At 37.1% G+C, this 13,386-nt stretch overlaps 1 protein-coding gene across 10 annotated transcripts in view; it reads left to right on the top strand.

Moving 5' to 3' along the window:
- The window catches only part of ERCC6L2 (ERCC excision repair 6 like 2), a 155,259-nt gene that overhangs the window by 24,797 nt on the left and 117,076 nt on the right, over positions 1–13,386 (top strand). For all 10 annotated transcript variants that reach the window (XM_060409071.1, XM_060409070.1, XM_027964231.2 and 7 more), the window contains one exon: positions 5,604–5,797. In XM_060409071.1, coding sequence (XP_060265054.1) covers positions 5,604–5,797 — 194 coding nt within the window. The remainder of the gene's footprint in view (positions 1–5,603; positions 5,798–13,386) is intronic.

The raw sequence follows: 13,386 nt of genomic DNA, 5'->3' as shown, positions 1-13,386 counted from the left end.
TCCAGGAGAAATATCAATAACCTCATATATGCAGATGACACCACCCTTATGGCAGAAAGCAAAGAAGAACTAAAAAGCCTCTTGATGAAATTGAAAGAGGAGAGTGAAAAAGTTGTCTTAAAGCTCAACATTCAGAAAACGAAGATCATGGCATCTGGTCCCATCGCTTCATGGCAAATAGAATGGGAAACAGTGGAAATAGTGGCTGACTTTATTTTTGGGGGCTCCACTGCAAATGGTGACCTCAGCCATGAAATTAAAAGATACTTACTCTTTGGAAGAAAAGGTATGACTAACCTAGACAGCATATTAAAAAGCAGAGGAATTACTTTGTCAGCAAAGGTCTATGTAGTAAAGGCTATGGTTTTTCCAGTGGACATGTATGGATGTGAGAGTTGGACTATAAAGTAAGCTGAGTGCCGAAGAATTGATGCTTTTGAACTGTGGTGTTGGAGAAGACTCTTGAGAGTCTCTTAGACTGCAAGGTGATTCAACCAGTCCATCCTAAGGGAGATCAGTCCTTGGTGTTAATTGGAAGGACTGATGTTGAAGCTGAAAGTCCAATTTTTGGTCACCTGACGTGAAGTGCTGACTCATTTGAAAAGACCCTGATGCTGGGAAAGACTGAAGGTGGGAGGAGAGGGGAACAACAGAGGATGAGATGGTTGGATGATGTCACTGACTCAGTGGACATGAGTTTGGGTGAACTCCGGGAGCTGGTGATGGACAAGGAGGCCTGGCGTGCTGCAGTTCATGGGGTCGCAAAGAGTTGGACATGAATGAGCGACTGAACTGAACTGATCTGCTTTAAATTCTCTTATTTCTGATTTTATTTATTTGAGCCTTCTTTCTTTCTGTTATATCTAACTAAAGGTTGTCTAATTTTATTTGTATTGCTAAAGAATCAGCTTTTGGTTTTATTAACCTTGTCTGTTGCCTTGCTAGTCTCTATTTCATTTATTTCCTCTCTGATGTTTATTATTTCCCTCGTTTTACTGACTTTGGGCTTCATTTTGTAATGTGTGTTTTTTCTGGTTCCCTAAGGTGTAGAGTTTGGTTGCATATTTGAAAATTTTCTTAATTCTTGAGGTAGTTCTTTATCACTGAACTTTCCTCATAGAGTTGCTCATAGAATTGAGCAGTCCTCGTAGAATTGATGTCTAGTTTCATACCATTGTCGTCAGGAAATGTGTTTGACATGACTTCAACCTTCATAAATAAATTAGGACTTTTTTGTGGCTTAACATATGATGTTTTCTAGAGAATGTCCCATGTGAATTTAAGCATATATTATGCTGCTTTTGGAATGTTCAGTATGTAAGTTTTAGGTCAGTCTGGTCTGAGTCATTTAAGGTGCTGCATGTATTTATAGATTTGACTTTGCTTCATTCTTGAATATTCTTGGTAGTTGATTTACTATTCATTTATTTGCTTTATTTATATTTTCTTCAAATAGTTATAATTTTACTTGTCGTTTCCATTCTGGTGTTTTATTATGTTTTCAGTCAGTTCAGTCGCTCAGTTGTTTCTGACTCTTTATGACCCCATGGGTTGCAGCACACCAGGCCTCCCTGTTCATCACCAGCTCCCGAAATTTACTCCAGCTCATGTCCATTGAGTCGGTGATGCCATCCAACCATCTCATCCTCTTGTTGTTTCCTCTCCTCCCACCTTCAGTCTTTCCCAGCATCAGGGTCCTTTCATATGAGTCAGTTCTTCATATCAGCTGGCCAAAGTACTGGAGTTTCAGCTTCAGCATCAGTCTTTCCGATGAATATTCAGGAGTGATTTCCTTAAGGATTGACTGGTTGTATCTCCTTGCAGTCCAACTGACGCTCAAGAGTCTTCTCCAGCACCACAGTTCAAAAGCATCAGTTCTTTGGCGCTCAGCTTTCTTTATAGTCCAACTCTCACATCCATATATGACCACTGGAAAAACCATAGCTTTGACAGGATGGACCATTGTTGGCAAAGTAATGTCTCTGCTTTTTAATATGCTGTCTAGGTTGGTCATAACGTTTCTTCCAAGGAGCAAGCATCTTTTAATTTCATGGCTGCAGTCACCATCTGTAGTGATTTTGGAGCCCAGAAAAATAAAGTCAGCCACTGTTTCCACTGTTTCCTCATATTTGCCATGAAGTGATGGGACCATGGCATCACTAAGATCAGATGCCATGATCTTAGTTTTCTGAAAGTTGAGTTTTAAGTGAACTTTTTCACTCTCCTCTTTCACTTTCATCAAGAGGCTCTTTAGTTTTTCTTTGCTTTCTGCCATAAGGGTGGTGTCATCTGTATATCTGAGGTTATTGATATTTCTCCCAGCAATCTCGATTCCAGGCTGTGCTTCATCCAGTCCATTGTTTCTCATGATGTGCTCTGCATATCAGCCTTGACATACTCCTTTCCCTATTTGGAACCAGTCTGTTGTTCCACGTCTAGTTCGACCTATTGCTTCCTGACCCGCATACAGGTTTCTCAAGAGGCACGTCAGGTCGTCTGATATTCCCGTCTCTTTAAGAATTTTCCACAGTTTGTTGTTGTTGTGTTTAATTGGAAGTAATTTTACTTGTCATTTCCATTCTCATGTTTTAATTATTCTATTTAATGAAACAGGTGATAGTGATTGTTTTGCTAACCATTGATCTGCACAGAATGAAATTGATCTGATATCCATCTGTAACTTGCCACTTTGTTAGAATATTTGTCAAATTTTAGTATTACTATTATGCTGCTTTTCTAAAAAGGATTTGGAGAGGCTCCTAGAGTAGATTCTTAACTTAAATTTTCATATATTAAATCACCAGAATATACCAAGGGAAAGATTATGCATAGTTAGCATGTAAATTAATTAGATTTGACATTTTTGAAAGAATTAGGTTATATGCTTTAGAACTTTGAGTTAAGTAGTAAAAATTCCAATTTTATGATCTGTAAATTCTCTCAATATAGGTACATTTTATTTTTCAGTTTGATGTATCACTTCCTCCAGTATGAAATTTTTACTTTGGCTATCGTGCTTGGTCATTGTCCTCTGAATATACAGTCCTCTTCCTACCTTGCCATTGACACATGCCTTCATTCATTAATTTATCAACTGAACACCTTTATTTTCTAAGCACAGCACAAAGTACTGTAGTTACAGTGGATTTAAGATGTGAACATGATATATTATTATCGGTTAAGAGCTTTGGAATTATACAGGCATGGGTTCATCTTGCTTAATAACATTGTGGCATTGGGCATGTTATTTAACAGCTCTGTGCCTTAGTTTTATCATCTTTAAAAAGGAAATATAAAATATTTCTACTTTATAGCCTCTTTTATGTAAAATTCTTGAGGTAAGGTCTGTCAACTACTTTGCACTGTCTTTAGCCCATAGTAAGTGCTCAGAATTGGTTCTGGTAATTGTTAATACTATAAGTACTCCTACCACAAAAATCATCACACATGGAAAACATCTTTGGGTATTTTGTCACAGTACATAACACATCATTTTTCTAAAGCAATAGTATACAAAGAATGAAAATTTAAAAGCATGTACCCTAATAATTGAACTAATTTTTTTGAAAGAGATTAAAGTAATTTAGTACTCTGTAGTTGTACTGTTAAATGTGGCCTCTGTTGACTTCTTAATAACTTTGAGTGGGCAAATTTAAATTTTATTTATATTACATTTTAGACCTAGTTTTGTAAAATTGTTTATTGACTTCAGAAAAAATGGAGTTGCTTTGTAATTAGTGACTTAGCAGTTGGACAGTTCTTTCCATTTTATTGTTTTGGCATTCTTTGCTTAAATAAGGCTTATTGAGTTAAGAATTTTTCACAACATGGTAGTAAATACTTCAAGTTATTCTTCTTTTATACTTTCTCAGGACTTTGCAAATGGTGTAGCTCAGTTCTCTTTCCTCTTTTAGTATTAAAATTAGTTATTGATTTATTTGATTTACTTTTCATAGTTTTGAAGATCAGTAATGTCCATAAGGAATGTCTTAATTTTTAAACTTCTATTGGAATCTTAAAGCTGGTTCTAGAAATCTTTACATTCATTGACACCTTTGGTGAATGACCTCTCAAGTGGAAAACTACTCAAAGTGCTCAGATGGTGTTTGGATAACATTTTCATTGTGTAATATTGAAAAGAGGGTAGGAACAGAAGCTTTTTACTTGTAGCCCCCATTTTTTATTGAAGGAGAAAAATGGAATTCATAGAGTGAATTCCAAGTAGAAGACAAAACTATTTGAGAATTAATCTTCTGTTCTTTTTCTTTTTTCTGTTTCTGAAAGAAAGTCACAGACTTGATATCTTACAGCTGATAAATGGCCCAGCTGAAATGCTTCACAGAAGAGAATGTAGGATTTAGAGTAATATTATATTATTTTTTGTTAAACTGAAAATTTTCAGTATATTTAATTAGTTCATCTTTATCAGTAGGACCAAGTATAAAACTTTAGGAAAGAAACTTACTTAAACCCTATTAAAGATAATAGTTCAGGAACAGTGGTAACAGTAAGAGATAAAAACATTAGAAATTAAAATGGTTGATGCCAGCAGGATTTTGGATTGGTATAGGAAAGGTCAGTGAAACCCCAAAACATTTATTTGAAGACTAAACAGATATATGTTATTAATCTCAATGGGTTAGGATTTACATGAGTTTTAAGAGAGAATAGGAAGAGAGTAAGTAGAGACAGTAAGTACTGATAACTCCTGAGGATCATTGCTATAAAGAAAGTAAAGTAATGGGTGATAGTTTGAGAGAGATATAAGTTTTAATAGCTTGAGAGAGATGTAGGAAGAAGTCTTTTTTATTTGTTTTGTTTTATTGAGAACAGTAAATTTGATTTGTTTTATTTATTGAGAAATATTAGAACATGTTGTGTTTATATGTGTTCTGTTAAAAAGCAAAATTTAATCATGTTGGGAAGATTGGGGCCAGTTTCTTCAGCATTGACTTCAGGTTGACAGGAAGTAATGGGAGCCACTATGTAAGTTCAGAGTTTGTCTTTAAATAAGGACATGGGCAGTACACCCATGGTAATAGATGGGAGGGCAGCATATATGGAAGTAAATATAGGTAGGTTATTGATCTAGTGGTAAGAGAAGAGGAGGTTTTCTTCTAATTGCTTTAATTTTCCAGGTCATCAACTGATAGTATCTGAAAGAGGGGGGAAAGAAATGGACTAGGAAAGTGAAACGGAAAGAGAGCTCTGGAAGAGCATACATTTCAAGAAAAACAACCTGGCCTGCTTTGCATATTTCTATTACCAGTGTGGCCCTTGAAGTTAATATTGGGATCATGAGTATACTCTTCTCTGTTTCAGAGAATTACTTTTTCCTTATTCCTCAGCTCCTTTTGAGGGGAAAATAAAAAATAGCTGTTACTTTGGACAGGGCTGGGTATCTATTTTTTTTTCTTAAGAATAACAATAAAGTAATGTTTGATGGTCTTCTAAGTTAGATATATTCAGTTGCTCAATTGTATTTATACTTATTAACTACAGTGTTAAAAAACAAAGAATAGGATAGTTGATATTCTGTTTTAACTTTGGGGTTCTTTGTCATTAAAAAAATTATGGCATAGATTTTTCTTCTTCTTTTATAGATGTTCTTAATAGTTGCTCCTCTTTCTGTCCTCTACAACTGGAAGGATGAGCTGGACACCTGGGGATATTTCAGAGTCACTATTTTACATGGTAACAAAAAGGATAGTGAACTGATTCGTGTGAAACAGAGGAAATGTGAAATTGCTCTAACAACTTACGAAACACTGCGCTTATGTCTGGACGAACTTAACAGGTAATCAGAATAATGGGAGTGATTGCATTAGTATTCTGCTTACATCAGCTGTATTTATGCCTTTGTATTGTGGGGCTTTCCAGGCAGCTCAGTGGTAAAGAATCTGCAAAGTTGAGACACAGGTTTGACCCTTGGGTTGGGAAGAAACCCTGGAGGAGGAAATGGCAACCTACCCAGTATTCTTGCCAGGGTAATCCCAAGGACAGAGGAGCCTGGTGGACTACAAAGAGTTGGACATGACTGAGCAACTGAACACTTTATATTGTAAATTTTTTTAAGCTGTAAATATTCTTTAGCATTATTTAATTTGATTTCAAAGTTATTGAAATAGACAGTTTATAGTAATTAACTCATTTTCTAAGAAGGAAAACCTGAGTCAGGGTTTCTACAGTTCCTTATTTTATTTCCTCTATTACCTCTCCAAGTAGTGCCTATTAATGAATAAGACTTGTCCTAAATCTCATGTACAATGTTTTGTGTATTTGATGCCTCTAGACTAAAATAGTGAGTTTCATGAATGATTTTACTTAAGGGAGTCTGTTGTTAATGTAGAGTGGCAAAAAATACATATACATATTGAGAACCACTATAACAAGTGGGTACTATAGGTACCCAGAAGAAATGAACTACATTTTAAGATTTTAGCGGGAAATCTAGATACAGTCAATTATGAAGTCATGTGTGTGCTATGATGTGGAATAGAGGATGTTGTGGGAGCACGTGAGGAGCCTGACTGCTGCAGAGTGAGGAGAGCAGTCAGAGAGCTTCGCACAGAAGATTATCTATGAGCTTACTGAGGACTGAACGATGAGTACGAGAAGGAGAATCGAGCAGGAGGGAACAAACATTGCAGAGGCCTCCTGACAACAAAGGTCACAGCACTTTTTAGTAAATGAAAGCAGTTCTGATGCTTTGTGCATGTAATGACTATACCTAGAACATAAAAGGATAGTGGCCAGGAGACAACACCAGTGTGGTAAGCAAGGAACAGATCATAAGACTATTTAAAGCTTTTTAGAGGATTTTGATCTTTATTCTTAGAACAATAAGAGTCTCCCTGAAGTGTTTTCAGGGGATTACTATTATGATAAAAAATGATCAGATTTGCATTTTACAAGTCATCATGTTGCTGTTTGTGCAGAATAGAGCCAAATTGAATGGTGAAATTCCAATTAAGAGACTTGTTCCAGTCCCAACTCCAAGGACCTTGGAATGTAACTAAAGGTAATTAGGTTAAAATGATACATTAAGGTGGGGACTGAGGCCAGTCTGACTGATTATCGTTGGAAGAGAAGGATATGTCAGGAACTGTATGTAGCAAGAGGGCTGTAGTCTCTAAGCATAGGCGTGAAAAGAAAGTGAAAGTTGCTTGATCATGTCAGCCTCTTTGTGACCCCATGGACCATATAGTCCATGGAATTCTCCAGGCTAGAATATTGGAGTGGGTAGTTGTTGCCTTTTGCAGGTAATCTTCCCAACCCAGGGATTGAATCCATGTCTCCTGCATTGAAGGCAGATTCTTTACCAGCTGAGCCACCAGGGAAGCCCAAGCATAGGAGAGAGACCTCAATGGAAACCAAACCTGCCAACACTTTGATTCTGGAATTCAAGCCCCCAGAAATGTTGTGTCTGGAATCTTTTGTTCATCATCATGTTTTTGAGAATCTGCTGTGTTATTGAATGTATCAACGATCATTCTGTTTAATGCTGAATTGTATTGCATTTTATAAATATATCACACTTTGTTACCTATTCATTTGAGGATAGATATTTGGGTTTTCTGGTTTTGGTTATTAAAAGTAAACATTTAAGTAATATTTATGTGTAAGACTTCTTTGACATACATTGTAATTTCTCTTGGGATAAATTCCTGAGAGTGGGATTTCTGGATTATATGGTGAGTATAAGTTTAAATTTGAAGAAACTGAGAAGCCATTTTTCCAGAGTGATTGTATCATTTTACTCCAACTAGCAAACTATTAGAGTTCATTTGCTTCATATACTCAACAATATTTGGTATAATCTTTTTGTTTTTAGTGTGTATACTGGTATCCCATTACAATATAATTTGCCTTTATCTGATCTATATACACTTGAAAAAAGTGTTTGTTCTATAATTGTTGGATATACTGTTCTGTAGGGCTCAGAGGTTAAAGTGTCTGCCTCCAATGCAGGAGACCTGGGTTCGATCCCTGGGTCGGGAAGATCCCCTGGAGAAGGAAATGGTAACCCACTCCAGTATTCTTGCCTGGAGAATCCCATGGACAGAGAAGCCTGGTAGGCTACAGTCCATGGGTCGCAAAGAGTCGGACACGACTGAGTGACTTACTTTCACTTTCAAATATCAGTAAAGTCAGTTTGGTTAGGTGTTGTTCAAGCATTCTCTGTCTTTTCTGATTTTCTCCCCAGTTGGTTTACAGTTTCTAGGAGAGGAATATTGAAATCTTCAATTACAATTATAGATTTGTTTATTTCTCCTTTCATTTCAGTCAGTTTTCAATTCATATATTTTGAAGCTCTGTACTTAGGTATTGTGTGTTTGTGTTAGTCGCTCAGTCGTGCCCGACTCTTTGCGACCCTATGGACTGCAATCCACCAGGTTCCTCTGTCCATGAGATTTTCCAGGCAAGGGTACTGGAGTGGGTTGCCATTTCCTTCTCCAGGGGGTCTTCCCAACCCAGGGATCGAACCCGGGTCTCCTGCACTGCAGGCACACACATATCGATGATTAGTATTTTTTCCTTATGAATTGACCCTTTTATCATTAAAAATGCTCCTTTTATGTCTAGAATCGTGAAATTTTCTCTGATGTTAATATAGACAATACAATCTTATCCTTACTGTATGTTTATCATTTTCCAGCTTTTAAGTTTTATCTGTTCGTTAAGGTGAGTCTCTTGTGGTTAGCATATTATCAGGTCTTGCATTTTTATCCATTTGGATGATCTCTGCCTTTTTATTTGGAGTGTTTAGTTCATTTATACTTAATGTGGTGGATTTAGAGCTACCATTTTTGTAAGCTCTAGGATTTTATTTTAGTCCATTTACAAACTCATAACTTTGCCTGTTAGTATACCCTATATGCTGTCAGAAGATAGGAACAATCTGAGGCATGAAGTTAAGTAACTTGTACAAGCCTGCAACAAGTAAGTTGGGGTGAACAAGAGGTTTAAACCTTGACTTTGAATTCAGTATGTAAGAGATATTCTACATTTAGATAAATGTAATAAGTTTATTTATCTTAGCACCAGTCATATTTTAATTTTTGTTTGACTGTCTACCCCTTTAAACTGTGAGGTCTTCGATACAGGATAATTTCTGTGTTTTAGTGGTTATTACACTTCCAGGCATATAATTGCATTAGATGGTTATTTTCTGTTTGTTATAAATATTAAATAAGAATTCCAAAGTCGAGTTATGTAAATATAAATCAAGTTTCTCTGTAAAATAAGAAATGTAAAGTGTTTCAGTTTTTGTGGTATTCAGCTTTCCTTTGTTTGAATAGTTTTATTTGACAAATATTCAAAATAATTTATATTCAATCTGAGTAAATACTAAGTAATTTTTGTGAGACTGTTCTAAATGATAGACCAGGATTTATCATAGACAGTATACAGAGTAGATGAACACTATAGGAGTGGAGCTGTATTTCTTTTTGTTATTACTGTTAATGTTTTACTTTATTTTTATCAAAGTTGTATACACATATTATTTCAAGAGCCAAATATGAACATAGTTCATTCCTGTCTGCCACAACCATTGCCTTTTCTTCAGAGACAGTCACCTTCTTTTACTTACCTTTTTAGTGTTTACTTTTATATCTCAAAGATCACATTCATGCTGCAACTTAAACTTATTTCAGTTTTCAGCATCACTTGTTGATTTACTATAATGAGAAATGATGATTTTGTTGTATTTTGCACTTCTGTTGCTTGCTTCACAGTGTCCTGGCTGGGATAGTTTGTGTAATAGGGAATAGTATATAGGAGATCCAACAACTTCTTAAACAGACTGTTGAACATTTTGTGGTTGTTCAGTCACTAAGTCATGTCCTACTCTTTGCAACCCCGTGGACTAGAGTGTTCCAGGCTTCCCTATCCTTCAGTGTCTTCCAGAGTTTGCTCAAATTCAAGTCCTGGGAATCAGTGATGCTATCTAACCATCTCATCCTCTGCTGACCCTTTCTTTTTGCCATCAGTCTTTCCCAGCATCAGGGTCTTTTCCAGTGAGTCAGCTCTTCCCATCAGGTGGCCAAAATATTGGAGCTTCAGCATCATTCCTTCAAATGAATATTCAGGATTAATTTCCTTTAGTATCAACTGGTTTGATTTCCTTGCTGTCCAAGGGGCTCTCAAGAGTTTTCTCCAGCACCACGGTTCGAAAGCATCAGTTCTTCAGTGCTTAGCCTTCTTTATGATCCAGCTCTGACATAGGTGGATGACTAATGGAAAACCATAGCTTTGAATATGGACCTTTGCTGGCAAAGTGATATCTCTGGTTGTAAATACACTGTCTAGATTTGTCATAGCTTTCCTCCCAAGAAGCAGGTGTCTTTTAATTCATGGCTGTACTCACTGTCCATAGTGATTTTGGAGCCCAAGAAAATTAAATCTGTCACCTTTTCCTTATCTGTTTGTCATGAACTGATGGGGCCAGAAGCCATGATTTTAGTTTATTGAATGTTTAGTTTTAAGCCAGCTTTTTCACTTTCCTCTTTCACCCTCATCAAAAGGCTTTTTGCTTCCTCATCACTTTCTGCCATTAGAATGGTTTCATCTGCATATCTAAGGTTATTAATATTTCTCCTGGCAATCTTGATTCCATCTTGTGATTTATCCAGCCCAGCATTTTGCTTGATGTTCTCTGCATAGAAGTTAAATGAGCAGAGTGACACCATACAGCCTTGTCATACTCTTTTCCCAATTTTGAGCCATTCTGTTGTTCCGTCTCCAGTTCTAATGATTGATTACTGACCTGCATAAAGGTTTCTCAGGACACAAGTAAGGTCTGGTTTTCCCATCTCTTTAAGAATTTTCCACAATTTATTGACATCCACACAGTCAAGGTCTTTAGCATAGTCAATGAAGCAGAAGTAGGTGTTTCTCTGGAATTCTCTTGCTTTCTCTATGATCCAACAAATGTTAGCAATTTGATCTCTGGTTCCTCTGCCTTTTCTAAACCCATCTTATTCATCTGAAAATTCTTGGTTCATGTACTGCTCACACCTCACCTGAAGGATTTTGAGCATTACCTTGATAGCATGTGAAGTGAGTGCAATTATATAATAGTTTGAACATTCTTTGGCATTGCCCTTCTTTGGGATTGAAATGAAAACTGACCTTTTCCAGTCTGGTAGCCATTGCTGAGTTTTCTAAATTTGCTGGCATATCGAGTGCAGCATCATCTTTTAGGATTTGAAATACTTCAGCTGGAATTCTATCACTTCCTCTAGCTTTGTTTGTAGTAAGTGTCCTAAGGCCTAGTTGACTTCACACTCTAGGATGTCTGGCTCTAAGTGAGTGAACACACCATTGTGGTTATCCCAATCTTTAAGACCTTTATTGTATAGTTCTTCTTGCCACCTCTGCTTAATCTCTTTTACTTTTGTTAGTTCCTTACCGTTTCTTTCCTTTATCTTGCTCATCCTTGCATGAAGTGTTCCCTTAGTATGTCATTTACTTGGCAAGATGTCCAGTCTTTCACATTCTGTTCTTTTCCTCTCTTTCTCTGCGTTGTTCACTTAAGAAGGCTTTCTTATCTCTCTTTGCTGTTCTCTGAAACTCTGCATTAAGTTGGGTATATCTTTCCCTTTCTCCCTTGCCTTCCCTTCTTTTTTCAGCTATTTGTAAAGCTTGCTCAGACAACCACTTTGCCTTTTTTCATTCTTTTTATTTCTTCTTGTGATTTTAGTCACTGCCTCCTGTACAATGTTACGAACCTCTGTCCATAGTTCTTCAGGTACTCTATCAGATCTAATCCCTTGAATGTTTTCATCACCTCTACTATATAATCATAAGGTTTTGATTTAGGTCATACCTGAATGCCTAGTGGTTTTCCCTACTTTCTTCAATTTAAGCCTGAATTTTGCAATATGGAGCTGATGATCTGAGCCATAGTCAGTTCCCGGTCTTGTTTTTGCTGACTGTATAGAGTTTGTTCATCTTTGGCTGCAAAGACTATAATCAATCTGATTTCAGTATTGACCATCTGGTGATGTCCATGTATAGAGTTTCTCTTGTGTTGTTAGAAGAGGGTGTTTGCTATGACCAGCGTGTTGTTTTGACAAAACTCTATTAATCTTTGTCCTGCTTCATTTTGTACTCCAAGGCCAAACTTGCCTTTCACTCCAGGTATCTCTTTACTTCCTGCTTTTGCATTCCAATCCCCTAAAATGAAAAAGACATCATTTTTTGATATTAGTTCTAGAAGGTCTTTTAGGTCTTCACAGAACCATTTGGCATTAGTGGTTAGGGCATAGACTTGGATTACTATGATGTTGAAATGGTTTGCTTTAGAAACAGCCAAGATCTGTTGTTTTTGTGATTGCACCCAAGTACTGCATTTCAGACTTTTGTTGACTATGAGGGTTTCTCCATTTCCTCTAAGGGATTCTTAACCATAGTAGCAGATACAACGATAACCCAAATTGAAGTCAAAATTGCCGGGAGAAATATCAATAACCTCAGATATGCAGATGACACTACCCTATGGCAGAAAGTGAAGAAGAACTAAAGAGCCTCTTGGTGAAAGTGAAAGAGGAGAGTGAAAAGTTTGGCTTAAAATTCAACATTCAGAAAACTAAGATCATGGCATCCGGTTCCATCATTTCATGGCAAATAGATGTGGAAATGGTGGCTGACTTTATTTTTCTGGGCTCCAGAATCACTGCAGATGGTGATTGCAGCCATGAAATTAAAGACGCTTACTCCTTGGAAGGAAGGTTATGACCAACATAGATAGGATATTAAAAAGCAGAGACATTACTTTGTCAACAAAGGTCTGTCTAGTCAAGGCTATGGTTTTTCCAGTGGTCATGTATGGATGTGAGAGTTGGACTATAAAGAAAGCTGAGCGCCGAAGAATTGATGCTTTTGAACTGTGGTGTTGGAGAAGACTCTTTAGAGTTCCTTGGACTGCAAGGAGATCAAACCAGTCCATCCTAAAGGAGATCAGTCCCGGGTGTTCATTGGAAGGACTGATGTTGGAGCTGAAACTCCAATACTTTGGCCACCTGATGCGAAGAGCTGACTCATTTGAAAAGACCCTGATGTTGGGAAAGATTGAAGGTAGGAGAAGGGGACGACACAGGATGAGATGGTTGGATGGCATCACCGACTCAATGGACATGGGTTTGGGTGGACTCTGGGAGTTGGTAATAGACAGGGAGGCCTGGCATGCTGCGGTTCATGGGGTTGCAAAGAGTCAGACGCGACTGAGCGACTGAACTGAACTGAATTAAATTTGCCCATTCCTGTCCATTTTAGTTCACTGATTCCCAAGATGTCGATGTTCATTTTTGCCATCTCCTGCTTGAGCACATCCAATTTACCTGATTCATGGACCTAACATTCCAGGTTCCTATGCAATAT

This window comes from Ovis aries, chromosome 2 (assembly GCF_016772045.2).
Source record: "Ovis aries strain OAR_USU_Benz2616 breed Rambouillet chromosome 2, ARS-UI_Ramb_v3.0, whole genome shotgun sequence".
NCBI lineage: Eukaryota > Metazoa > Chordata > Mammalia > Artiodactyla > Bovidae > Ovis > Ovis aries.
The sequence above is the reverse complement of the archived record's forward strand: the minus strand, read 5'-3'. Positions and strand labels throughout refer to the sequence as shown.